Raw genomic sequence first — 27,992 nt, 5'->3', positions numbered from 1 at the left:
TTTTCATGCATTATGTAACAATGAAATTTTTTTTGATGCATAAGTCATGTCACAAATAAAAGCACTATGTTTAGTAACTTCAAGACAATATTATTAAAAGACACTTGATTTGAGAAGCAGTGACACAATTAGATGGCGAACCATTCAATTTTATGATTTTTCACAACTGAAAAACAGTCTTGTTAAACTGACTGTAAATAAAAGACAGAAAATAACCTAAACATCCATATTAATCCTGATCAGATACTTTTCCTTAGCTAGAAAATCATGGATTTTGACATCTGTTCTATGGTTACAATTTGTTTCTCTCCAAGTAAGTGGGCTTTAGAGGGCTTTAGAGGGACTTGTCAGAAACGACAAATTCTCAGGTCCTTCCTCTGTCTTATGAACCAGCGATCTAAGTTTACCAAGCCCTACAGTTATTCTAATGCTCGCTCAAGTTTGGGAGGCAATGGCATAGAGCTTATTGGGACAGGAGCATTACACTGCAGGATGGAGAACTGGAAAGTGCTTTAAGGGAGTCTACATCTGAGCTTAAGTTTAAAATCTCAAAACTTCTAACTTATTTAAGCACCTCTATATACCTATTATGGTAAGAAGACAGCATCCAAAACTCCTCATCATCAAAGAACACCTCTGCAGACAAATTTTAGAGGTTATCTGGCAAAGTATGGAAGAAAGTGAGTATGTAATAGGAAAAGTTAATGCCTGAAATAAGAAACAACAGCAGATACCCCTTATTGGATTTCTACCATAAATAAGGCACTAGGCAAGGCATTCTTACACTCTCATTTTTGTTGATAATCTTTATAACATCTCAGTTTACAAATGAGGACACTGAAAACAAAAGATTAATGTGGTAGGCAGAATAACAAGTTCCCTCCCCACACCCCAAAGATGTCTACATTCTAATCTCCATAACCTGTGAATATATCATATTACCTGGCAAAGAGGAATTAGACTATAGATGGAATAAAAGTTGCTCATCAGCTGGTCTTAATTTGGGGAGATTACCCTGGATTATCCAGGTGGGCCCAATCCAGGGTCTTTTAAAGTGGAAGGGGAGACGGAAAGAATTAACTACACAAGGGATGCGACTCAAGGACTCAAGCTGTTGCTGGCTTTCTAGAAGAAAGGGGCCAGGAGGCAAGGTATGTGGGCAGTCTCGAGAAGATTGAAAAAAAAGGACAGCCTGGGGAAAGGAATGCAGGCCTGCCAACACCTTGATTTTAGCCCGAGGAGACCCATGCCAGACTTCTGACCCACAGAACTTCAAGATAATAAATATGTGTTATTTTAAACCTCTAAGTTTGTGGTAATTTGTCAGGGGAGCATTAGAAAATGAATACAAGTCCTTACCGCTAGCCAAGGGCCGAGCTATAATATGAACTTCAGAATAAAATCCCCATTCTTTCAATGGGGCTATCAATGCCTGTAGCCATGCAGCATTTAGCAGCTCTGACAGAGTCCTGCTATCTTTCACGCTGCTCTGCTCGCAATTAGCAATTGCCTCAGAAGTCCTATATCCTTTCCCAACTGGGATAACCTAGCAGCTTCAGCTGCATCAAGCTTCCAGGTGTGTGGTATTTGGTTGGCATGCTGTTTTTAACACTCTCTCCAGTTCTCAGGCTCTGCCACTTTCCGTTGAGTTGCACATTGTTGGACCCATTAAAATGAAATAACAATAACAGTTAAACTATCTCAGGAAGGAGGACATACTCCACTGAATGAAGTGGAATTCAGTTCATTCAACCATCTTCTTGTGAATGCCCACTACAGGTAATTTATCTGCAAGAAATTACAAGGAAGTCTCACAAACAGAAGTGAGACTCAGTTCCCAGCCAAAACCTTGTGATCAGATGGACTCAAAGAGACAATAATGCAACTGAGAAAATCGGAGGGAAGCCTACTTGATATCATGGCGATCAAGCCTTGGTGCCTGGAGAAGTGGATGATTTGTTTCTAATTCCTGCTTTGACATTTTCCCCAGTCCCACCATTTCACTATTTTTCAAAAGAACATTTAAAAATCTCTTTGATACCTTAGTATTCTAAATACATTTCTTAAATTATTTCGCAATTTTAATTTATTTTATTAAATTTAAATATGTAAACAAATATTATTTAAAAGAGGCAATTGAGAAATATTTGCTGGGCCAGTCATCAGCAAAGCATTTTGCTACTCCAAACCCTGGTGCTAATGATCAGTCTTTCTAGGTTTCTATTACTGATTAAATGGCATTCTAGCTTCAAAACAGTTTTCTCCCCACTTCTCTTGCTATGGCATATAAAGAAATCCCTCTCCTTTTTTCTTTCTTCAGTGCACCCTGAAATAGAAATGCTGTCTGGTGTCTATTTCCCTTCTGTCACTTGAATTACCAGGTTAGTCTGCTTTGGGGTACCCTTGGGTTTCACAGACTCTATCTTCTTGTATTCATCTATAATCAGTGAGTTTTTGCAAAATGTCTGCTTGCATTTTGCACACTGGGTCTTATTAAGTGAACTTACTAAATTAAACTTTTGGGGCAAGAGATAAAGTTTACTGCATTTCATCACTCTCATTTTGATAGAGAAAATATTTGAAAATGAGTTGAAATATACCTGCATTAACCAATACAAATTGAACATTTAGCTAAACAGGGACCTAATTTTTGCTTATCCACTATGATGGCTTAAGATATGCTAAGTGCAATATTTACATAACTGTTCATATAATATAATATATATTCTACCTCTGCTTTATCCTACATTCAGTTGTTTCAGTAAAAAATTTATGAATGCAGAAATTATTATCATTTTGAATATATAAATAAATGGCAGAGAGCTGAACAGCTCAAAAAGAAATCAAAGACCTTTGGAAATAAAGCCAGGGTCATTAAAAAAATGGATTTGTGAAGAATTACAGTATGAAACAGGATATATAAAATAACCTGCATAAACAGGTACATAACTGCACATGTTGAAATCACTGTATGGAAATTCTTAAATTATTAATATTAGAAATTGTTTCACAATTAACTCTATGATGAGTTTGCATTTGAAACAGACTATGCAATAAATTGTGTGTCAGACCATGTGAATATTTTTGAACTTTTATTCACCAAATTGGAAAACAACAACAACTTTATAGCACCTGGTTATATTTACTGTTTAAAATAAACAGAGGAAAAAGGAACTTGACTGCTCTAAGAAGGATGGGATAGTTTGGAAAAATGAAATGTAAAACATCATTAATGCGATTAACCATTCAGGTAAACAGTAACTTACGTAAGTCAACTAGGAAATTTCTGCAAAGGGCCCTGACATCACAGGACAAACCAGAACATATAGAACAATTTACATAGAAAGACATAGGAGAAAAGGGAAAACAGGTGTATTTATGTTAAAATAAGCTCAGATTTATGTCTATGATTCAATATGCTTAGACTGGTTGTGTTGCTTGGACTAGGCTGCTTCAAAGCTCATTCAAATACAACCCGTTCACCTCCTTCCTCCAAAACAGATTATCCTAATATAAAGGAAGATAAGCCAAGAGAGACAAAAATTTCAAGGAGGACTAGTTTAGGGCAGTGAAGTGTGGTCTGCAGACTGGCAGAATCTGTATCACCCGGGAGCGATTAGAATGCAGAGTCTCAGACCCCACCTGTACTGGTGGTTTCAGAATCTCTGCGGACGATGCTTAGGAAGCTGGGTTTAACAAGCCAACCAAAGGCAGTTCCTATGCACACTACAGCTTGAGAGACGTTGATCTAGAACAGTCGCCCACAAAATTTTTCTTTAAGAGCCTGATAGAAAATTCTTTAGGTTTGTGGCCATATGTACTCTGCCACAGCTACTCACCTCTGCCATTATAGCCCAAGAGTACCACAGGCATTAACTGATAATGGAGGAGCGTGGTCATGTGCCAATAAAACTTTATTTATGGACACTGAAATTTGATTTCACATAATTTTTTACATACCATGAAATACTATTCTTCTTTTCTGTTTTTTTTTTCTTTTTTACCAAACATTTAAAAATGTAAAAACAATCATTGAATCATAGCCATAAAAACAACAGGCCACAGGCTGAATTTGGCCACAGTTTGCTGACCCCTGCTGCAGGATATGGAAAAATCATAGAGCAGGAGTGGATTAAAAGCAGCTATCAAAGTAAATATAAAGTAACTAGTTTTAAAAACGGATCCTAGAGAGGAAAAAGAGGACTTAGTTTTTCAATAATTACTAGGAAAGGCATGGGGAAAGCAATGACATTCTCACACATCTTGATTCTTCAAAATTAAATCATTAGGAGTCTGGGAACAGGACACATATGGGCCAATATACGTTAAACTTCAGGACATGAAAAGTCATACAACGAGAGCACACGTAGATATTAGGCTCACTGTAAAAATTGTTTGTAGTATACTGTTGTAAACATTCAAAAAAAACTTTAAGTTCACCTCCTTGTACATTGTTGCTAAAGAACATGAAAAACACTCTCACCAAAATCAAGTTGCTATCAACTCACTCACTCCTTGACTCAGAAGCTTCCAGTGACCCTCCATGACCTTGGAGTAAAAGCCATGTCCCTCCTATGCCCTACAAGTTTGTATGTGACCCAACGCAGCTCCTGCCCCGAGCTCACCTCCTCGTCTTCCCCTGCTCACCATGCTCCAGCCCCGGTGGCCTTCTACGCCTGGACAGGACAGGCAGCTTCTGCCACAGCCCTTTGACCAGCTCTTCCCCTACCCGAAATGCTCTTCTGGTAGAGCCTCACCTTCACATCTTGGCTCAAATGTCAACTGCTCAGTGAGGCCTACCCAGACTATTCAATTTCAAATTACATCCTGTTCTTACCCCTCACTCTAAACTCCTGCCCCTCATCCTACTCTATTTTCTGTTCCATAGATGTTATACCTTCTAGTTTTACTTACAATGTTAGTGGTTTATTGTCTCCCCTGTCCCTCACAATACAAAAGCTTCTTGAGAGTAGTGCTTTATTTTTATTTGTTTTTTTTTTTTTACTCACTGGTATATTGTAAGTACCCAGAATCCTGCCTAGGTACTTATTTATTCAAATATTATTTGAATAAATGAATGAATGTTTGCCTTAATGGAATGTAAATGTCACTAATTTTTATCTAAAAATGCAGGCATAAAAATAGAGCAAGTGTCCAGTCGTGAAAAATACAGCAGCAATTTTAATACAGTTCTATTTTTCCCAAGACAATGTTTTTACTCACATTATCTACATAATATCTTAAAATGAGAAAATTTCTTTTTAGTTTTCTCAAATGCCTTGATGTTTGGTACTAAGCACACAGAGATAATAGTTTTTGTCACTCTCAATGTTTTATAGAACTTAGTTAAAAGTACATAATAAATGAGAGTGTGGATAAATTTTATGTTTTGTTACTTTATTTAAAATTAAAAAACATGAGAAGTACAGAGAAATGTTAAACACAAAACTACATTATATTTTCAGTCATATAGTATCTTAATTTAAAAATAATATTGCACCTATTTAAATTCTAAAAGAAGTTTCTTTTCTAAAAACACAATACCATATATGCACATCTAAATATTATATAAACCGGTTTATTTAATTTAGTATGAATATGCATGTTATTTGAGTACATTTGAGAGACAGATTCACCACTGCTGATATAATATATTCCACCTCCAGAAGACTACATGACGTTATTCTTCCTTTTAGGATAAGGATAAAATCTCAATGACATATGTCCTAGATCTATTTAAACTAAAATAAAATGATTAAATTCATTTTCTTGCCTGCTCTGGATAAGTTATTTTGGAGCACATTCAAAAAGCTGGTCTTCTACTAAGGACAGCAGATAATACAACTGTCCAAAAACAAAAAGCAAAACAAATCACCTCATTTTTATAAGAAGTCAGGAAAAAAAAAATTGAATATCCTCAGCCACAGAACTACCTATCTACCTTCCCATTGCTCTATTCACTCTATTTACTCAAAACATTTATTTGAAGAAAGTTAGTTAAAACCAAAGTCCTCCATGCCAAAGTCAATAAGGCTTTTTTACTTTATTTTCTATGAGATTAATGCAGCACTTTGTATTTATTTGCATTAAAGTTTTCTCTTAACTCTTTGGTTCTTTCTCCTTTGCCGGCTTGACTTACTGTACTTTTCTGCAGGTTATCAGAAATATTGGTGTTCACTCCAAGACCCTCTTATTCTAGTTATTCTCCCTAGGCAAGAATAGCTCCCTCTGTTAATGACTTCCAAATCTGTTTCTCTAGTTAAGACCTTTCTCCTGTCCTTTAGGATAGATACTTTGAGTCAACTCCACATGGATGGTCCCCATCTCCTAAATCTGCCACATCTCCCAGCCCATACACACACACACACACACACACACACACACACATGTACACACAACCTGCTTCTTCTGAAATAACCCCTATTTCAATAAATGATATCACACTCTGCTACACTTACTGGGCATCACCTCTACCTTCTTTCTCTATCCCACTTGCCAAATCAACTCTCAACCCCCATCAATTCCATGTCCACACCATTTCTGAAATCAATCGACTTCACTCAGTCTGTACTGACAGTGGCTTAGTTCAGTTCCTCCACTGCTATCTCTGATTTGATCTACTACAAAGGTCTCATCAAAGGGTGGCCTGACTCCAGCACTGCCTGCTCACCCCCATCCACGACTAGAGCTTCCAAAGTTAGCCCCTGTTGTGTCCATTTAACTCTACATAAGATTCACTGGAACTTTCCATAATGGATCCCTATTTCTGGCAGCTTGTGAGGTGTAGAGTTTTGTGTCAAGGTATGGAAGGATTCCCTTGGTTGAAGTTGTCCCTATGGCTAAAGAGTGGGACTGAGAATAAATACTCTGAAAATTATCAGAAGATCACATCCATTACTGTATTAGTCTCACTATATTTCTCATCAGTTCTCTTCCTTGCCACTGCCTGGGTTACTTTTGTAATGAAGGGATTTAATGTGAGGTTGCTACCATTCAATGTTAACTTGTATTCCTGTTACAAATCATGTATTTTCTAAGTAGAAATGACTTCATTACTTCAAGGTATTAGCCTCATCTCTCCCATAATGTATTATGTAAAGCTGGAAGTCTAAAGGTGAAGCTTTGGCATGAAGATTCATTCCTTAATTCTATTCCATTAGAATAAATTTTGCAAGCAAATGTCCCTTTCTAAAATGAAAACTTTTTATTTGAAAACATTTGGACTGTTTTTACATGGAACTTACCGACCATAAAATTTCCACTATTATTGCAGTTCCAAGAGCTGATTACCTCAATTACAACACTCTTTTGAAAATTATTTGAAGTCTAGGTACTTGTTGAAACAACAGGGGAGTTTACCCTGAGAAGACAAAAGCCGCATTGTGGTGAGTATGACACCCAGCCATGAAGATCCTATCACAGCTCCATGTCTTAGGCAATTCTGGAACATTAAAATTCCTCTGAAGTGTGTCCCATATTTTGCCTATGGCTTACATAAAAAGACTGGGAAAGCAGAGTCAGTGCTGTCTGCTCTTCTCTGGGAACTGGGAGGTGATTGGAAGAGCTCTTTCTGCATAATCCTGGCAAGCAAAGCCGAAGTGTAAAACTAAGAAGGAGGAATACAGCTTCCTCCTGAGAGAAAATGTCTTATGGCAACCCTTACAGTAGTAAGTTTTCCTTAATTAATGTTACCACTGAAGGTGGCAGTATTTAATACCAGGGATGCAAACAGCATAAAACATGTATAATTCTATCGATTCCTTAAGTTTAAAAGTCATCTTTATCTCTATTTGGAAACACGCTGTGTACACAGAAAACCACCCCAAGATTTCTTTAAAAGAATAGAGATGGACTCTAAATCCCCAGGGAATTTATTTTAACACACAAGCATCATATGTCCCCTAGTTCTTCTAGAGGGATAGTTAACAGGCTGAAAATCTAGAGTGGGGAGGGAAAGAGCCAAAGAAACGTAAATTATTGTTTTGCTGTAAAACAAAACCAGAAGGAAACAAGTCGTTCTTACCACAGGAGCTTAAAGAATATATTGGGTAGTACTGCTCATTAAAGCTGTAGCAAATGGCAGTTCTCTCTCATGCCTATTTTGCTATTTCTCTATTTCTTTTATTAAATAAAATAGTCTCTGTAGATAAAAATAGCTCTTTATTATACTTGTCTTCTGAGTACTGTCTTCTTGTTGCTATAAAGGTGCCTTAAATATCAATTTTGAGAAAGAAGACAAGGTTGACAGGTTTTTCTAGTAGATTTTTGAAGATCTTCCTCTTCAAAGCCACACTTTTAGTTAGTTGATCTTTTGTCATTTTAGTGCATTTCAATTAATATCAGAAATAAAGTTGACTAAATGCAAGGCTTAAACCATATTTTTCCTTTTCCTTTTCCTTTTTTTCTTCCTTACATGAATCACCAGAGAATACTAGATCTGCCTTCTACATCATTAGGACTTAGAAGATTTAAAGTTTCCTTTTCTCCACAAAGAGGCCATACAAGTATCAGGCTTGAATCATTAGCCCAGTCATTTTCACTATTACCCGTCCCATTTATAGGAGGTGGAAAGGGAAGATAATAAGTCTACTAGAATGTGAAAATACTATTCCTATAGCCATATTATTTTTCCCTGACTGAGAAAGTCAAAAAAGGTACAGAAAGAAAAGAAAAATGAAATTAAGAAAAAAAGGAATATAAATGAGCCATTTAGTTATAGCTAGCATTAAAAAATGCAGGCAATTTTAGGAAGGAGCAAATCTCCATATAGATCAAAAATTGAATCTCAGAAAAATACAGAGCCTCTCAATTAACTTAAATAAAACAATTTTTCATATGCCCTAATAAATTCAATATCATCTCTTAAGATCCAACCTCCACAAATCAAACAGAATTAAAATAACTCACCTAGGAGAAACCAAATACCACTGCAAGGCATAATATCAGTATCCTACTAATCAATGTACTGATAGTTATTATGTGCTAGGTATTGTGATAGGTACTATAGTAAATATAATAAAATATAAGATTGGTACCATGACTTTAACAAAATCCTACTGGCCAATTTTAAGTCAGTGAGTCACGAATGCCAAAAGAATGATCAGAAAGGTTTGATTTGGATTTGCCAGGGAATAGAACAATAAGCACAATAGAATGAGCTAATAATTGAAAACCAAAAGCATGACACAATAAAAAGGAGACTAATTTACGAGATTTTTACAGTGGGAGATAAAGCTGTAAAGCAGAGTTGAGGGTAAACATATGGAAAACAAATGGAAAACCTAAGGGACTAGAAACTTCAGCTTGAGAACAATGAGGAGTTATTAAAACTATTTTAACTTGAGAGAATCAAACTCTTGCTTTAAAAAGATTAATACAAATATAATGTCAGCACACACGATCAGTATGGGGGAAACAGAGATGCAGGAAGTCCACCTGAAAGTATTATAGAGATCTGAAGTTTGGGTCGCAAGGTTATGAAATAGAATTTGGGTCACAAAGATATGAAATAAGGAGGTAGGATAAGTGAAAATGTCAGGTAAAAGACTCATTTCAAAGAAAAATTTACAGACTCCAGAAACCAGCTGGATGTGGGAGGCAAGGGTGGGAAAGAGTAGGAAAAGAAGTTCTGTTTTAGATATGCTGAGTTGAAGGTGATATACATCAATAAGGAAATTTCTAGAAGGCAGTTGGAAAGAGGGCTCAGATTTTAGAAAAGAACAGATTATAGATAAAGTTAGATGGCATAGACAGATAGATAGGGATGGATGGATGGATGGATGGATGGATGGATGGTTCGATGGATGGACAAACGGACAGATGGATGGACAGATGGACAAACAGACAGATAGCACATGTGTTAGTCCAGCACTACAGAAGACTATCATAACAAACACTGCTTCACATAATATATCAAATCAAGTCCAAGGTCATTAAATGCTTAACTTTATAAATCAGAAATATTACAGAAGAAACATAAAATAGGTAGGAATGGCTTCTCAAGACACACAAAAAAATCCATAAATGAAAGTATCGATAAAATCATCAATATTGAAATGAAATTTCTGTTAAACAACTTTAAAAAAATGAAAAGTAAACCCAAACCTAGTAGAACACATATTGTCAAATGATTAGTATCTGGACTATATAAAGAACTACCAATTGATAAGAAACAGATAAACCAATAGAAAAATGGGCAAAAGACATAAATGTGCATTTCAAAACAAGGAAACACTAATGACAAACATTTGCAAACATGATCAACTTCAATGGTAGTCAGAGAAACCGATATTTTGATCACAATCTTATACCAACCCAAAGAAAAAAATTTGAAAATATAGCAATACCAAAAGTTGGTGAGAATATGTAACAATAAAAACACTTGTATAGTGTTGGTTGGAATGTCAATTTTCAATCACTTTGGCAAACCATTTAGCGTCATCTTATCAAGTAGGACGTGTATACCCCATGACTTAGCAATTTCACTCTAAGAGAAAATCTTACATGTGTGCACAAAGATATATGCACAAGAATGTCTGCAACAACAAAAAACATTTGTTAACAGTAGGTTAAGGAAAAAGCAAGGAAACAATAAACACAAAATTCACAATACTGTTTTCCTTGTGCTAGATGTAAGGTTATTTAATGGAGAGAAACTCAGAGGATTCTGATGATACTGTTTAAGTTGGTTTATGGGTACATATGCTTGTTTTTTAATATATTGTGAATAGTACTACATTTATAAAATTTTCTCTAAGCATAAATATTCGTAAATGAAAACTAATGAACAAATATTTAGAACTGCTTACATTCAGAGGAAATGTAAAAGGAGACCAGACAAGATGAAGAAGTGGTTCAGAGAAGTTAAAAAAAAAAAGGATTACAATAGGCTTTCAGATCCAAGGAAGGAAAAGGGGTAATATCTAGAAATATCAAATGCTATACACAGTTAAGGGGAACAAAGCCTTGGAAAAAGTTATAAACATATCATCAGCCTTGAAGGTAATTTTCAGTTCAGTGAAAAGAATAAGAACCAAGCCATAAAGTCTGAGAAAGCAATCTGAGAAGAACTTGAGGCAGTAGGTTAAAACCATCTGAAGAAATCTGGCAGTGAACAACAGATGTGAATGGAAGCTCACATCCATTCCAGAAAGACAGCACAAATTTTAACAGCTGGCTGAAGGCACAGAGGATGGAGTCAGGGGGCACAGGGCATGTATTAGGATGGGCATGGAGAAAGAAACCAAAGATGCGAAAGGAAGGAGATAATTGTGGAGGTTGTATGTCACTTTTAAATAAATAATATTATAGTCTTGAGCAATAGAAAATGATAGCGTTGCAGTTTCCTGTATTAAATGTCTCCCTCAACAGTCAGAAAATAATCAATAAGCTATACATTACAACTCGCTGCTACAGAACAGCTTCTAAGCTAGCTCAAAGGGTTAACCCTTCTCATTCCTTTTTAATTCACCATAAAGTCTAATCTAATGGAATACTCACTAAATTTTTTTTTAATGAAATTATGGCAAAGACATCACCTCCCTCCTTCCCCAATACCCTAGTCTGGTCCAAGGACAAGTTCGTCTCCTAATAGAGCCAAGGCTGAAGGCAGAGAGGGATACGGGAGCCTAGGAGGAGTCAGAGGTCTTTGGAGGCCACCAGAACAGGACAGAAGTGTCAGAAGGCAGGTCTGTAAAGCTGGGCTCCAACCTTGTGCAAAGCACCTGCCACATTGGGTTGGGGTGTGTGCCCATAAAACAGCCAGGACCTCCTCTCACTGGACTTAACTCTCCAAGGTCTATTACATCAGACGCTGGAATTTATTTCTCTTGTGCCTAGCCACTTTGTATTGAGGAAGAAAAAAACTTTAATAACACTTGGGAATAATGGGTAGGAATTAAAGTATTTTTTATACGGCCACATTGCAAAACAAAACAAAACAAAAAAACAGAATTTCTCTCCAATGTGTATTTTCCAAACAGTTCCCTCCAAACTGAAATATTTCGAATTTCTTTTTTATTTCTCTTTCTCAAGGTGAACACTATTTTTATAGAAAAATTCCCATTCTCAGACAGATACCAGCTCACTCCCTCCAGGCAATATGACCACAAAGGGCACTTTAAGAAATCACTCTTAATAAATGTCTTTCTAATGTAGCAGTGAGATTAAAAAAATTTAATTAATTAATTAATTAAAAGTTCCAATCTTAAATGCTCCTGTTTAGGGTGATGGAAAAGTTTTGTTAATGATGGTATTCATGTTAGCACAACACTATGACTATAATTAACACCACTGAATTTTATACTGAAAGTTGTTAAAATGGAAAATTGTATTTTGCAAATACGTTGCCATCAAAAAAAAAAAAAAAAAAAATAGAAAACAAAGAGTGAACCCTAACGTAAACTATGGATTTTAGTTACTAATATAATTACCTACAAGAGCTCTAAAAAAATAAAGAAAATTTAAAAAATAAGCTCCAGTTTCTGCTCCTACAAGCCAGTGTTGTACCTTGAAACAGCCTAATAAGCACCATGCTTTCCTCTGTCAGTGACAGCTGGGCTTCTACTGGGAGAACTAACAAGTAGAGGAAACGGATTTTGTCACTTTATTACTGAGTCCAAGTCATGCCATAAGAGTGCTGATGCATGGTGTCTCTCTGTGTAGAGATGATTTGTGAGGTTTATGTAGTGGATATGTGTGAGGTTTGTTGCTGCAACACGAGCTCCCTGTGAACTAGAATGGGATTCAAGGCTGACACTCAATTCAGGGCATAACCTTTAAGTTCAGATCATCCTCTGATCTTAAGCTAGCACAGTAATAACTAAGAAGCAGTGGATGACTTTGCCTTCTGTATTCTTTGCTTGCTACTCCTCCAAAAAGAACCCTGGGCTAGGAAGATCAAAAATAAACTCATTTAAAACTTCTGTACCTTCCAACTCAGGCCCAACTGGCACCAAATTAGGAAGGAAACGGCAAAGAGAAAAGCAGAAGGGACTTTTTGCTGCATCACAAAAGCAGCACACTGACAATTCTCAGAGGCTAGCAGCCCGCAAAAAGGAGCTCTCAATGTGAACAAGGAACTTCCTGCTGCCAATCGATAGGGCACTCCTGGCCGTACAGTGAGTGAATGCCATTTACTAACTGGGTTGCATTAAAACCATCAAGTCCAATTGTGAACAGCAACCCACTTTATTTTCCAGGAGATCTTGGGGAGCAGCATGCCCTTTTATGGCAAAAGGAAACTTACTTGGCATATGAGAGACAAAACTTGTCGCAGTTGGAACCATTGGTTCATAAAGCAAATAAAGGATTAGAAGCCACACAGGTGTAGGAGATTAAGGACTTAACAGGCAGATGGAGGAGAAGAGCATCATCTGGACATCTTTCATCCTTTATAATAAGGGAAAGTTCCCCAGCAATCCCAGCAGAAAGAATAAACTTAAATGAACAAAATTTAGCAATTCTGTTGACAAAGGAAGAATCCTTGAAAAGACTTTAAAAAAAAAAAAAAAAAAAAAAAAAGTGAGTTTTTCTGCCAAAACCTGATTAACTTTCAAAACAAATAAATTTCTACCTAGCAGGATTGAACTGAGTAACAAAATATGCCTCCACACCTCCCAGGAGTCGTCATCCGAAATGGCTGAATGTCACAACTTCAGGAGCTGTTTGAACAGATGGGGCCTGCACAAGAACAGTGCTTGGAAGACCCGCTAATGCTGAACTAAGGCCCATCTTCCATCTGCTGCTGAGCTCAGTCTTAAAAGAATGACTTTAAAAATCATCACTGTCATTTCTCTGCTGATTAGACACCTCTGAGTCATCCACAAGTATTTAGGATTCAATTTAAAAAAGAAAACATCTCAACCTGAATTTGGAAACATCTCATAATAAGGTCCAATGTGTTCATCAGATTCTATTTTCCCTCCCCACTCCAAAGCTCCTACACTGGGACCAGCCTGCCAGTCCCCTCACTCGGTATCATTTCTGACCACTTGAGGGCGCCATCTATACCTTATAATCAGGAAGCCTAACTTCCCCCCTTTCCACAACTGCCTTTACATACCCAGATTCAACTCAATTTTTGTCTGACCACAGAGTCTATGTGACTTCTCCCTTCCTGGAACTCTTCTGGCTATTTAATTAGCAAATAATGCAAGGTTACCAATACGGATGTTTTATCACCCTAAGAAGAGCACCCCCGCATTGTTTTATTATAGCTGTTTTAAACGTATATAAAATTAATAAGTGTAAAATGAAATCACATTTAATTATCATATGTCATCGATAATTATCAACACATGGCCAATCTTAGTGGACCCTGCCTCTCTCATCTTGAGATAGATGAGTCCCCCTTGACCACCATGCCTGATCGCTGTCCCTCCTCCTAGTCAATCTCCTTCCAGAATTATGGCCTCGCATTAGTTCTTTGCTCTGCCTCCCTGATCTTTGTGAGCCTAGTTCCTTGCTGTCATACAGGTTTCCACTTGAAGGTCATATTCTCAAAGAGGCCTTCCTAGACCACCTGGTTTATTATGGTTTCCAAGACTCTTGCTCTCACATTATCCTTTTTTAAATTTTCTGCCTAGCACTTTATATATTCTGATACTTTTCTCATTCTTTTATTTATCTACTCCACCCCTAGGGTGGAATCCGTGGGAGAACAGGAACCTTGAGTCTTATTCAGCACTATAAATGCCCCTAGCAATGAGAATGGTATCTGGCATGGGTTCAGCTTGCTGGATAAATACTTGTTGAATGGATAAATAAAGGAGTCATTCATGGCAGACCTTCAGAGAGAAAGTCAGTGTCACCACTGTCCTCAGGGTTACACTGGGTCTCATGTGGTCTTCAGGCCTGGAGACCCTTAAATGTGGTTAAAAAAAAAAATCTTATCAATTCTGTCTCTTTTTTACCTCGTTAGCTTTAGTACGTGTCTGTTATTTGCAAATAAGGACTTTAACAGGAACTATTTTCACTTTTCATGAGTTCCTTTGCATATCACAGACAAGTAATGAATGGACTAGCTATCACCCTACTTTCCTGGGATGGAAACCCCAAGGTCTCACAATGTTAGCCACCCACTGAGCAAAGCAGACCTCGACCAAATGGACCTCGACTGAACACAGGACATATGACATCTAGTTCAAAGCTTTACCCAGTAGATTAAAGGGCCTCTCCTTTATCCTGCACCGCTATTGAAAAAACAAGGCCATCTATTTCCAAGGCTCATGTAGCATATCATGTCACAATATCTAATATACATGCTAAAATAATTAGTATATAAATATAATTAATAATTATGTATTATGTTTATAAATATAATTAATAGTAATTTAGTTGTAAATAAGTTTATAGATAAGTAAGTTGTTTGGTTGTGTTTTTTGCTCTGCTCACAATTGCCTACCCCCCTCTCAAAAAAGAAAAACAATGTAAGAGAGATAAAATAGGAAAGAAAAACAAAACAAACAAATGTGCAAAAATCTACCCTGGTATTTATGGAGCTAAAGCAATTTCATTCCTTCTTTAGTTTTATATTATTGAAGTTCACAACCAAACCACAAGTGCCCGTTAATAAATATTAACCCAGAGAACCATTGTAGCTACTTCCAAGAAGTATATTTGTGCTGCTGTTGCAAAATGCCAGAATCTAAAGATGTTTAGGTCTCAACTAAACTTTGATCCTAATGGCTAGAAATTTTTCATTCTTTATTGCTTTACTGAATTCTTACTTGGTATAAATTTATGACTACAGACCTTATTTTTAAACATAAAATGAGAATTGATTTACTGCTTCCAGAAAGCTGAGAAGAATGATTTTTTAAAAAATCATTCAAAGAATATTAAGAATCTAATTCTCATCAGGGAATTCCAGTGATCCGTACAATGGTTATTTAATTAACTAAATGCAGAAATAACATGTAGCAGCTAGCTTTACAGTGACAGTTTTAAAAACACCTTTTCAAAATACAGAAAGCTAAAATTAACTATGAAGTGTCCACTGGATTACATGAATTGATGTTTGAACTTACTGTCCAAGGTTTGTTTCCTTTATTTCTAACTTGCATTATCAACAGCATAATTAGATTCTATATAAAAGTATCTAAAGAAATTAAAAATAGATACAGACCACAAACATACCTAACATTTCCCTTATATTTCCTTCCTACTACCCCCTCTCAATTGAAAAACTGATACTAAACTAGATAATTGCATGCTTTTATTTTCATTATGTTCTAAGAATTAAAACAGAAGTCATCACAGCATATAAAAGTTAAATTTTGGATAAAAACATGTCACTCAATTTTGTTTTTGCCTTAAAGAACCAATATTTTGGTCACATTCCACATGCAGTCTAAAATGAAGAAAAATCAGTCTTTGAAATGGAAATAGAGTTCACATAGAAATTCAAGTTTTACAGAAACTCAAAAGCCCTAAGAAACCAAACCAACATCAAAGTCGGCAGACAAAATAACTGAAGAAACCAGTTGAAAATTGTTAGTATCTTCATTTTTATTATATGACATGGCGTTACATTAATAATTGGTAGAGCAAAGTCAGCAAAATGATTAAACTGATTTGAAAGAAATCGTTCTTGCCTTTTCTGCATTTGGCTAGGAATCCTGCCCCAGTAGTATGCATTTTTTCCTTGGTACATGTGGACGAGTCCATGAAATGTATGATAAATAATTAATAAAGAGGTATAGAAAACTAAGGAATCAGAAGTGAATTAATTCAGAGTCAATAAGCTTGGCCGAATGCGAGTGAGTCATGAAACAAAGGACTGGCATCTCTGCCACTACTTTTTGGAGCATCTGCCTTGCTCATTCCCCTTGAATAAAAGAAACTCCTAAGGAAAAAAAGTCTATAAATTGAATAAACACTGTTTATCCCTCTCTACCATTCATCATTCTTTTATTCAGTCATTAAAAGAAAACTGAATTACCTTCTGAGAAATATTTCTCAAAAGCAGCAGAGAAGGGGCACTGTGACAGCACTTGTTACCCTGAATAAAAACAGGTATGAATTGCTAGGACAAGAAACTCCTGTCACACAGTTATGATAATTACTTTGTTAACTAGTAGCATTTTTTGTTCATTAGTTTACATTTACTTGCACAACTATAAGTCTTCATCAATGAACCAATAAAAGCAGAGTTTAAAGTAAGAGTAAAACAGATGTTTCCTAATAAAAGCAAACCACTGTTAGGAACCAGGGAGACGTCTAACCCTCATAAGGTTAGAAGGTTCAGGAAAGCATTACCTATAATAACGTGAGAGTTTTTCCAGCCCCACTTGGAGTATTTAAAATGCAAACAGGGACTCACGAAGATAAAAAAGCAGCAGCAAAAGCCTGCTTTGTTGCTAGCCTATCCCACAGAAGGTATTTTTCCAGTGCAAAAATGAGCCAAGAGCCCATGTTAAGCAATTGGTTTTGTCATGACTAAAATAACTGTATCTAGTTGTGGCTAACTTCAAAAGTCACTGATCTGGCTAACATCCAAATTTTTTAAAGCCAGACTAAATTGCTAAGGCAGGGAAAAAAAAAAAAAAGTTGAAAACAAATTGACCTAGCACTAAATAATCAGCAACTTATTCCATGTGTGATGGTAAGAAAAATTTACTTAGCACTTGATCAAATACTAAAACAAATTAAAATGACGTATGTGTAATTATGCAGCCCAGTATCTTACCCACGGTAGACACTCAACACACAATCTTTCCTCCTTTCTTTCTACCCCCTTTGGTCACTGATTCATTATCTTACCACACTATTTACATTTTTGAACATATAGACTTGTCTTCTCTCTCTACAACTAAGCTGAAAAATATTAATTAAAATATAAATATATATTTGTAATTCTGACATATGGCCCACGTGTACTATCTACACATGAAATAAGTTGATACGTTAGGTTGGATTGCTTGAAAGTTCAAGGAAGACATGACGTTGTATACATAGTACATTAGGATGCTTTTGGCAGAATACTCATCCAACAGTTGTTTAAACAACAGTTTCGTTATTATTATTGATATTATTTTTACTATTTTGCCTAAGAATAGGACCAGGCTCCTTCCATTTTTCCCACTGTCATTCTCCCTTTGGCAACTATCTCCTTCCTTAAAGTTTCAAGGTGACTGCAATGGCTCCAAGCACCATGGCTCATGGAATCATATGTCTTTCTCGATTTTATCAGGGAAGAAAGTCTTTCCCAGGACTCCCCTGGTGGACTTTCCCTAATAACTCATTGGCTAGAACTGTATCACATCCTCCCCCCCGCCCCATACCTACAAAAGTTGAAAAGGTAGATAAGTTGGAGGAAATCCTGCCAGCATGGAAGAAACAAGGAGAATGAGTGAAATAGGCAAGTAACAGCATCTGCAACACTGTTATACAAGATAATGAACCGATTATAATGCCTATCAGTGAAGAAGTTACATTAGGAAAATTTATCTAGGAAAGAAAAATCTTGCCCCAGTACTTTCTAAACTGGGGTTCTCCATGGATGCATGACAAGCAGCATAAATTGAAAAATTCCAAGAGTTATGACCCAGCCCCTCTTCCTTACCCTTGCATGGGCAGCTAGTGGGCATGCTCTTACACAGGACCCCTGCTCAAACGCCACTCTTTTAGGGGCTTTTTAAATAAACAGTCAATCAGTGTAAGTCCCAGTCTTCTTAGAACCAAAGCCAGCAGGATCTCTGAAGTGTAACCATCTTTCTATTGCCAAAGTACCAGCACAATACATGTTAAAATAAGCCTTTAATAGGAGACAAAATAAGAAAATCCCATGACCTTCCAGATCTTACCTTTTTTTAAAAATTTTTTTAAACAAACAGAAAATGTTAACAAGAAAATGGGCTACAAAAGTTCAGTGTTCATTTCTCAATGAATGAGGTGGAGGGAGAGGCACATTCTGCTATATTATTGCTTTCCAATCTCTGGCCAAATCCCTGTAGTTTTCATCATGCATCATTTTTGTGATTAATGATGTGCACTCAGTTAATGGAAAACAGCAGATTAGGTTTCCACTAATAGTTTTGCAAGTTATGTCTGCCTGCCTCATTTGGTAACAGCCTTGCCACTCAGTAAGAAAGTAATGGATTTAATCCCAAAGCAGAACTTAGTATTATGCATAAAAGATAGGTCAGATTTCCAGAGAGGGGAAAATTACGCTTTTAGATGTGCACTGAACTTCAGTTGGTATGTAACACTAAGATAATATACCATGGTAAGTTTTGTTTTTTGTTTTGTCTTTTTAACTTCTAAGTAATTGACTTAAAAAAATCTACAGTACTTATTGGAAATCAGCAAAAATAGGAGAATTATATCTTGTAATTCTTGTAACAAATATCTTGTAATCAGAATAAAACAAATAAGATGTTTTCAGTAATTGGTAATTTCTGTAATTACTGTGCTAAAAAGACACCTATCTCTCTGAAAATACAGATGAGAAACAGATTCGTTCCTTATACATTAGTGTATCACTATAATGTTTACGTCAAAAAACAAAACTTACATGTGCCTGTTCTGTTTCACTACAGAAAGTGTTTGTTCTAAATTGTGATTTCAGAAAAAAATCTTAAATATGGTGTGGTGGAAAGCACAGTAAGCTAGGAATAGAGGAAACAAGAGACAAGAATTCTAGTCCCATTTTTGTCTCAAATTACTTTGGAAACACATCTAACTCTCCTTTGTTTGCAGTTTCCCTGCTACACTGATAAGCAACTCCCTTAAGTCTTTTAACAATTGCTATGTTGTTTCACCTGGACTAGACTCCTTGAGAGCCAAACACACATATGACTGACATCTTCATCCCCTAGAGTGTGGAGTCCAACTACAAGCTCCATGAGAGGAAAGAACTGTGTGCCATGACTTCATAGCGAGAGTCTAATAATTAGACTCTAGATTAGTCTAATCTAAAGACTGAAGAGAAAAATATGCTTTCAAACAAAAGAAAATGAGGATACTTTTTTAAAATGACATCAAGTTAACTGATACCTGAGTCCAAGAAATAATCCAAAAATCTTAGAAGAACTCAACAGAATAAAATCAAATCATGGGTGATGATTAGTCAATTTGTCAAATGGACGAGGATCATATCACCGCTTTGAAAAACAATCCAAAACCAAACTAAACCTGTCAGTGGCTCCCAATACCTACTAAAATTCCAACTGATCTTTGTGACTTTTCCTGGAAAGTTTTCTCAGGTGGACATTGATTAATTCCTATCAGTCTTCAAGACATGATTCAAATAATAACACACCACCATGAAGCTTCCCCTGATTCCCCTGGCTGGAAAAGTAATCACTCTATTCTCTGAATTTCCACAAGAGTTTATCTATTCTCAACTACTAAAATATATCACTTGAATTAAGTGAGTTACTCCATAACACCCTGCAAGCAAGACTAAGAAATAATGAAGATGACTACAGCTTAGAAAAATAATAGAACATAAGATTCAAAAAGTAAAATAGCACCTTTACATGTTGTTATTTTTTCTACCAAAGTACTTTTCACATGCATTACTCAATATCATATATCACAACCTGCAATATTGTCAAGTTCAGTTTGTAGATTCTAACCAATCACTGCTTGAGCATTTGTATTTTGGCATAATATTCCCCCAACACTGAAAATAACAAATTCTTGAGATGAGTCCAAGAACTTGAAAAAGCAAAGAATAATTTGGACTCAACAAACTTCCTTTTTAAATGTGATAAAGCAGAATAATGTCATATATATATGGTGACCAACTAAAAGAAGGCTGGAATACATGCAATCTGCCATTCCATACAGCCATTCATGAGGATGGACCAGCCTTAATTAAGGAAAAACCATTAATGTCAAAACAAACAGGTTTCCATAAAATATGCTAAAACAAAGTTGAAATATGAAATACCAAATTATGAAATCCAGTGGGTCAGTTCATTCAGTTAATTTTGTCCACAATCTTCAGCTTATTTATCCAGGCAAGTCTAATAAGACGTTATACCCAAAATTAGATGTTCTATAGGGGCCATGTATAAAGTCTTTTACGGTCACATTATCATGCTGCATTCTTGACTTTTTTAAAATTATTTCATAGTTTGTATGAAAGATTTCTAAAATCCTGACCAATTACTTGAGCACATATTTCATCAGAGAGAAGAAAACTTTAGAGAATAAGTTGCCCTATATAGTGCAGAGCACCTGCCTCTGTATAGATATATGGGATAGTCTGTTTCTTACACAAGAATAGAAATGAAATATACAAATTTCCATAATGGAATCTCAGAACTAACCTCTGATATCAAGCACTTAAAGCCATTGAATTTCTCTTTAATAAACCAGAGACTACCAGTAACTAAATCACCTATAGAAAATTATGCCATGTTTTGACTATAAATCAGTACTTGCAAAAACTTGACAAATATTTGACCTTGAAATTTATCAAAAATTTATGGTTGATTTGATAATTTATAATTCAAGGAACATGTAAACTCTGTATTCATCTAAGTTTCCCTCATGCTTATTTCCTGTTTTAAATTATATCATAAAAAGTAATATGCCTAGATTATATTATCTTATGTATTTGCTTTCATTGAGGTAAAATGTTAACTCTCTTCCCTTTTGTAAATCCTAAGTGCAAGAAAGGGTTCACAAAAGTAAAGAGACACTTAAAGGTATCTTGGTCAACCACTTCCCTGCTACGTGGTGGGAGTGTAAGAATGTCTTGATAGCTATCTAAAGTAGGTGAGGAAAGAACAACCTCTGGTGCTTCATGTAGTTGGGAACCAGACTGTATAGACCTAAAAATATGAAGCTTTTATAAATCATGGTCTAATAAGTTCGAAGGCATGACTATCATAGAATTCTAGAATTATTATAAGATTCTATGACAAAAATACCTGGAAAACCTATTGAATAGAAATGCAGGAGAATCAGAAATTGAAGTATATGTATGGGTTTTTTATGTAAGTGCATGTGTGAATGTATACACATATACATACATATTTTTATGGTTTAATATATTTGCTATTATTTGTTGAATAATAATAACTATATTTCTTTACTCCAAGGAAACAAAGAATAATAATAAAATACAGAACTAATAAAGATATTTATTTATTAGGCCTATTAAATTAAAAGTACTGCAACGATTATGGAAACCTCAGCATGTACAGACGGCCAGTCTTTCAGATGTCAGATAATAACAAAAATTGTAAGAAATGAGAGTGCACATTGCACTCCTTTCCCATCCCTAAAGTATGTTCCTAGCATTTACATTCTACAAGGAAGTAACTTTTAATAATAAAGGTATTTTCTAGTCCTACATGTACAGCTATCAAACCTAAACATCTTTGAATGCACCCCACCTGCCCTGCCACTGGCCCCCACAATTCTTAGCAACATTACCAAGGGTTAAACTAGGCAAAGCAAAAAGACATCCAACAAAGGTCCAACAGCTATTTTCTTGCCAGTGGTTAGAGGATTGGGGGTGGGTGGCTGGTGGGGGTGGGGAGGGCGCGGGTTTGCTCGTTTGTTTTTTCACTTCCAAGAGTGTGGTTTTCTTTACAAAACTTACCCAAAGCTACATAAAGGTAGTAGCAGTCTGGGGCTATTTTCCTATTGCTTGTTTTTGTTGTTAGTTATCCTTAGGCAAGAAGGGGGTGGGTTAGAAGGGTGGTCAGATAAGGAATGGCTCAAGCAGGCAACAAAAAAAATGGCTCCTCTTAGTAGAAAGATCTCTCTTAAGATATACAACATAAGAAAAGGGAATGAGAAAACGAGAGAAATAAAAAAATGTTAAAGTAGAAGTTTTTAAGAGTGTACAAATTCCTTAGAGACAAGAAATTGAGAAAATCTTAGAACCAATGGGAATAATTTCAATTCATCTCATAACTTAGTTTATCTGGGAAAAAGGGAAAAAATGTAATGTTTCTTTAAGAATGAAAATGAATAAGAGCTTCTCGAGTGGTACACTGAAATGGTTATATTTTAGTTTACAAACCCATAAAGATTCTGCATTAAACAATAGTCATAAGTCTTTTCATTTTATTTCTTGATAGCAAAAATGCTACGTAAATATATTTTGTGTTACACTGGTTATTTCTAATAATTGATGTACAAGTACAACTAGGTATCTAAATGACTGAGTCTATGAAAAGATCAATCAAGTAATTTACTGAACACTAAGCACATGAATAAAAAACACTTTACTCCATTATTTGCTCCCATTGATTATTAAATTTTGCAGGTAAGGAAAAATATATGGAAGCAAAATAATCACTTAAGAAACAATCAATGGCCCAAATTTTAATTTGCAACAAAGAAACATTTGTTCATAGGTTTTTCTTCTCAGAAAATAGATCTCCAAAAATATATCACTGACCACTTGAAACTCGTACAAGTACTTTTTTGCACTGCTTGCTTAAATACACCACAGGCACATAAAACTTAGGGAGATTTGTCATGCAAAATGAGACTGAACAAAAGAAGTATTCATCCAGTTCTGGGTACTGTAACTCAAATTTAAAACTAACATTGCAGAAATCTATGCCATGAGAAAATGTTATTAAGATCAATGATTCAAAGAGAGGTCATACAAATAATTAGGAAAAAAAATAATTACAGTTATGCAATGTATTAGTTATAAAGGAACAGAAATACGATCCAATAGATACATTATTTGTTGGATTTATCAAAATGTACTCCTATTTTTTTCTGTTTTTTTTAAGTTACAGCTAATAGTATGGTTTCTTAAAACACTATGCAGGTAGCAAATAGGAAACAGAATTGAAGGCAGGCAATCTGACTCCAGGACAAACATTTTTAATGATTTTGCTAGATTTGGAGCTTTAATTTGTTTTGTGACGCCTAAATCCTTATGACAGTTTTATTCTGCTGTATCAGAGTTTCTTCTTTTCAGTGTTATGTGAAGCTGAGATGACAGATTCTCATGAAGTCAGAATAATGACAATGCGTTGCGAGGGTGACCCAGTGATGACAGCCATCAGCCCCCAGATTGTCAGAGATGAGCCCACCAATGCATCTGTTGATGCTTCAGCATTAGTCCCACACTCTCACCCCCTCACCCACCCACCCAGCACACATACAGCCCCCGCGGCTCTCCCAGACTGCAGAGAAACATTCTCCTCAGCAATAATGGTATCAACTAGAACCTAACGAAAATCCATGGAAATCTCAATAGATACATAACCCTGAACTGCGAATCTTGCTTTGTGGAACCATGCCTATGAAGTAAGAGGCTTTTTTTTTTTAAATAGAAAAATCAACTCAAGACAAAGCAATTAAAACAATGCATTGTTTTGTTTGTTGGTTTGGGTTTTTTTTAATGGAAATAAAGCGACGCCTTACCTGAAGAAGCAGTTCATTTGTAAAAAGCAGAAATGGAACTGTTATTAGCTTATAAAATACTCACTGACCATGATAAAGCATTCATTTACATAAACACGTTCTTCTTGGGCTCTATAATAAGCTACAAAAGAGCAAGTATTTTAAAAAGTGTAAACCTTAAGATCTAACACAAAAGTGAGCTTTAAAAAAAGCTGACCTTCTGTTTCCAGATACTGAACCTTATAATGAGGATTACTGAATAACTCTCATAATGAGGATTACTAAATAACTGGTAAATGGATGTCTTATTGAACCATATAAATTCAGTCACACAAAACGTAAAGTGAGTATCGACACTATTCATTGTCTGGTTTAATCATAATTGGATCAAAAATGTCTGGGATAAAACTCCAAAGACATTGTGGGTAACTTTTCTTTTTGTTTGTCTGTTTGCTGTTTTTATATTCCATTATATTGATAAAATATAAATAATTATCCAAATGCCTTCATCTGAAGATAACATATATCATAAAGCATTATTTCATGGTTATTTTCCAAATGTTACTTCCAAGAAATCAGTAAACCAATCCAGTCTAAAGATTATACACAACTCAAAAATCTTTCTCACAGAATAGAAACATAAAAATATATCTGTCAATAAGTAGCTCTTTGCCAAACAACCAACATGTTTTGGGCCTAAACCTATTTTCTATATGAGGAGATATGTTCTCTGCTTTGAAGGTTTTGTGCCAATGTATTCAAACACTTCCTAACAAAAGAGAGCAGGGGAAGACGGGAAGGGCAATCTCTGATTCCTATGGGGTGAGTGTCAACCTCTAAAATTACACATACAATGAGATGCAATGACATAAAAGCATAAACCAGAAAAGCACAGATGTTTACCTGATATTCGTTGGGCCAAAAGGTGCTCACTGCTAGCTCAGCCCGAAGCCAATCTCTACCCGTGAAGCCAGTCACATTCCAAATCGGATTGGCAAGAGGTCCTTTATTCACCCTAACTAAGATGTTCAAAGTGCCAGGATTCGACCCTTTCTGGCTGTACAACAGGTAACTGAAATCAATGCAGTGAGTGTCATTCTCCTTCATTGTAGGCAGCTGAAGTCGGGCCTTTTCTCCAGGGTCATGATCTGAAGAGTCCACTAACATATATGAGCCTGAAATGACATGACATATAATAAAGCTGAAGAGACATATAAGCAAAAGGGAAAATATAACAATAAAAATAATAATGATACCAATCTCTTCTGCATATTAAAGTTAAGTCAAAAAGACAGTGTCTTACAGAACAGAGCCACAGAAAGACGTCTATCAAGTAGTTGGGTTGAATACTTAGTAGGTGACAGATACTGTTCTAAGTACATAACATGAAATGACGTATTTAGTCTCCTCAAAAACCTGTTATTATACCTGTTTTACACATTGAGGCACAAGAATGTTAGTAACTTACAAAAAATCATATAATAAGTAAATAGAACTTGATTCAAACTCAGATCCCATACTATATATCTGTAGTCTTACAAAACAGAAGCCTTTTAATATAAAACAAGCAAACAAAACAATACTTTATTGGCCTGGTTTATATAAAGGATGGTTCTTTCCTTTTCTGATTTCAAAGCCCAAGATTATCATTTATACAAGCTGTGTGACATCATGCAATGCACTAACCACTTTGAACCTCAGTTTTTCCCTTCGTATAAAAAGGGAAAAAGAACACTTGTCATTTTGGCGGTGGTTCAAGGATTGAGCATAAAATGCAAAATTTCTAGAGCTGAGAATCTGGTCCATAATAGATTCACTCACTTGGAGCCTTACCCACTAAGCTGTAGCTAGCGCCAGGGCTATTGGCTCCAATTCTGTAACAGCCCCCATGCTGTTCTAGGGCTGCAAGAAACCCTGAGCATCACTGATCTACTCCAATCCCTTTGATTTAATAAATATTCACTGGGTATCAACCATGGGGAAGCACAGGTCTACTCCCAGGACACAGAGAGCCTCATCATCACAGCACTCACAAACAGCCCTTGCATTACAGGCAAAGGTCACGCACAAAAATGGAACCCCAAAAAAGTCTTTCTTTTATCACTGGATTTTAACCCAGGAAACAATGCACACAAATATCTATTTATCCTACTTAAGACACGACACAAATTTTATTGCGAAATATCTTTTTTCCTAGATTATAATTTCAACCAAAATGTATTAGGTATAGTGTTACAGAACAAACAGTAATGTACTTGACCCTCTCTCAGCCAGTCTCTTGTGTCCAACTTGTGGAATTAATCCTCTGTATTCTTCCCTTTTTACCCATGACATATTAAACACTCACTGACCACTAGCCTAAGTAGTCCAATTACCCACCTCAACCCCCAAAAGACTCAAATCATGGTAGATCGGAGGGCCTCAAAACTCTGTAAGAACGTAAAATTTCATATCTGACCAATTCTTATTCAGTGGTACTCTATAGTTCCAAGATTTTCTGAAGATTTCATATGATAGCACTGTATACTGACAGTTACAGGTATTATTGTCTACTTCATTTTTTCCAGTCCTCATCTTCTCTTGTAAGCTGGAATGATTTTTCCCCCTATTCTCACAGATTACACTTTAGTAGAATAAATCAGCCATGTATATTTTTGGAGAAAATTCCCTCTATCTCTCTCTCTCTCCCTCCCTCTCTTTTTAACTCAGGATATCCTGGATCCTAATTTAAAAAAGCAGGATGTTTCTATTTTTGGTTATTCTCACATTCTGAAGACCATGACTGGTAAGATTTGGCAAGGTATCTTCATCAGATTTACCATTCATATGGGGGACCAATTATTGTTTTCAGCTAGTCTGAGGCCTGAGATCTTGGATAAGTTACTTAGTGTTATTGTTGGGTCTTGGTTTCTTCACAAACTTCATGACTTATTTTTATTACCATGGTAGTTTTTCCTATAATTATTTTTTTCAATGACATAGTTATTTTCTTCCATTATGAAATAAGTTTTGGAATAAAATGTGCTTTGTCTCACATTTAAATTATATAGTGTGATATTTACCATTAAGACAATTTAGCAATTTTCAGGTAGTTGCAGTTTTAAGCCACAACAATTTTCTTATTTTAAAAAATGGAATGAGCAAAGTATATTAATTTGTAGCCATTACCAATTTTATCATTGAAAAGACAAAGTCACAAAATAAAAGCTGTCCAAACTATTTCAACACTTCAAGGACAGTCAGTGCAAGTTAAATAATTTTTAGAAGTTAGTGTTGAAAATTCGGTTCTATTGAATATTTCTGCTAAACAGGCTTCTTTCGGTGCAGTCTTACTGTTGCTACATTTTCTGAGCACTCATGGAATAATATGTATTTTCGCACAGTTCTAGAAAAGAAGAAACAAGCACTAGCATCAAAAAGCCATCTAACTCCTTCTGCCAAACTTACATGGCAATTTACCTACTAGACACCATGGAGGTAGCTGCCTGTTTGACACAAGATTCCAATTCTATCATCCAAAACATAGAAAACACTATTCTATTCTTAACAACTTCTAAAATTTACTTCTACAGTCTCCCAGAATAGTCTCCCAGAATGGTGGTCTTCCAAGCTACCAACACTCAGAGTCAGGAACTTCTTCAATATGCACTTCCCTC

The 27,992-nt window shown here is 35.8% G+C and overlaps 1 protein-coding gene across 6 annotated transcripts in view; it reads right to left on the bottom strand.

Moving 5' to 3' along the window:
- Positions 1–27,992, bottom strand: part of PTPRK (protein tyrosine phosphatase receptor type K) — a 604,460-nt gene that overhangs the window by 362,710 nt on the left and 213,758 nt on the right. For all 6 annotated transcript variants that reach the window (XM_037844170.1, XM_037844174.1, XM_037844175.1 and 3 more), the window contains exon 3: positions 25,240–25,511. In XM_037844170.1, the coding sequence (XP_037700098.1) occupies positions 25,240–25,511 (272 nt within the window). The remainder of the gene's footprint in view (positions 1–25,239; positions 25,512–27,992) is intronic.

Source organism: Choloepus didactylus, chromosome 7 (assembly GCF_015220235.1).
Source record: "Choloepus didactylus isolate mChoDid1 chromosome 7, mChoDid1.pri, whole genome shotgun sequence".
Lineage (NCBI taxonomy): Eukaryota > Metazoa > Chordata > Mammalia > Pilosa > Megalonychidae > Choloepus > Choloepus didactylus.
This window is presented reverse-complemented; position numbering and strand designations above follow the sequence as displayed.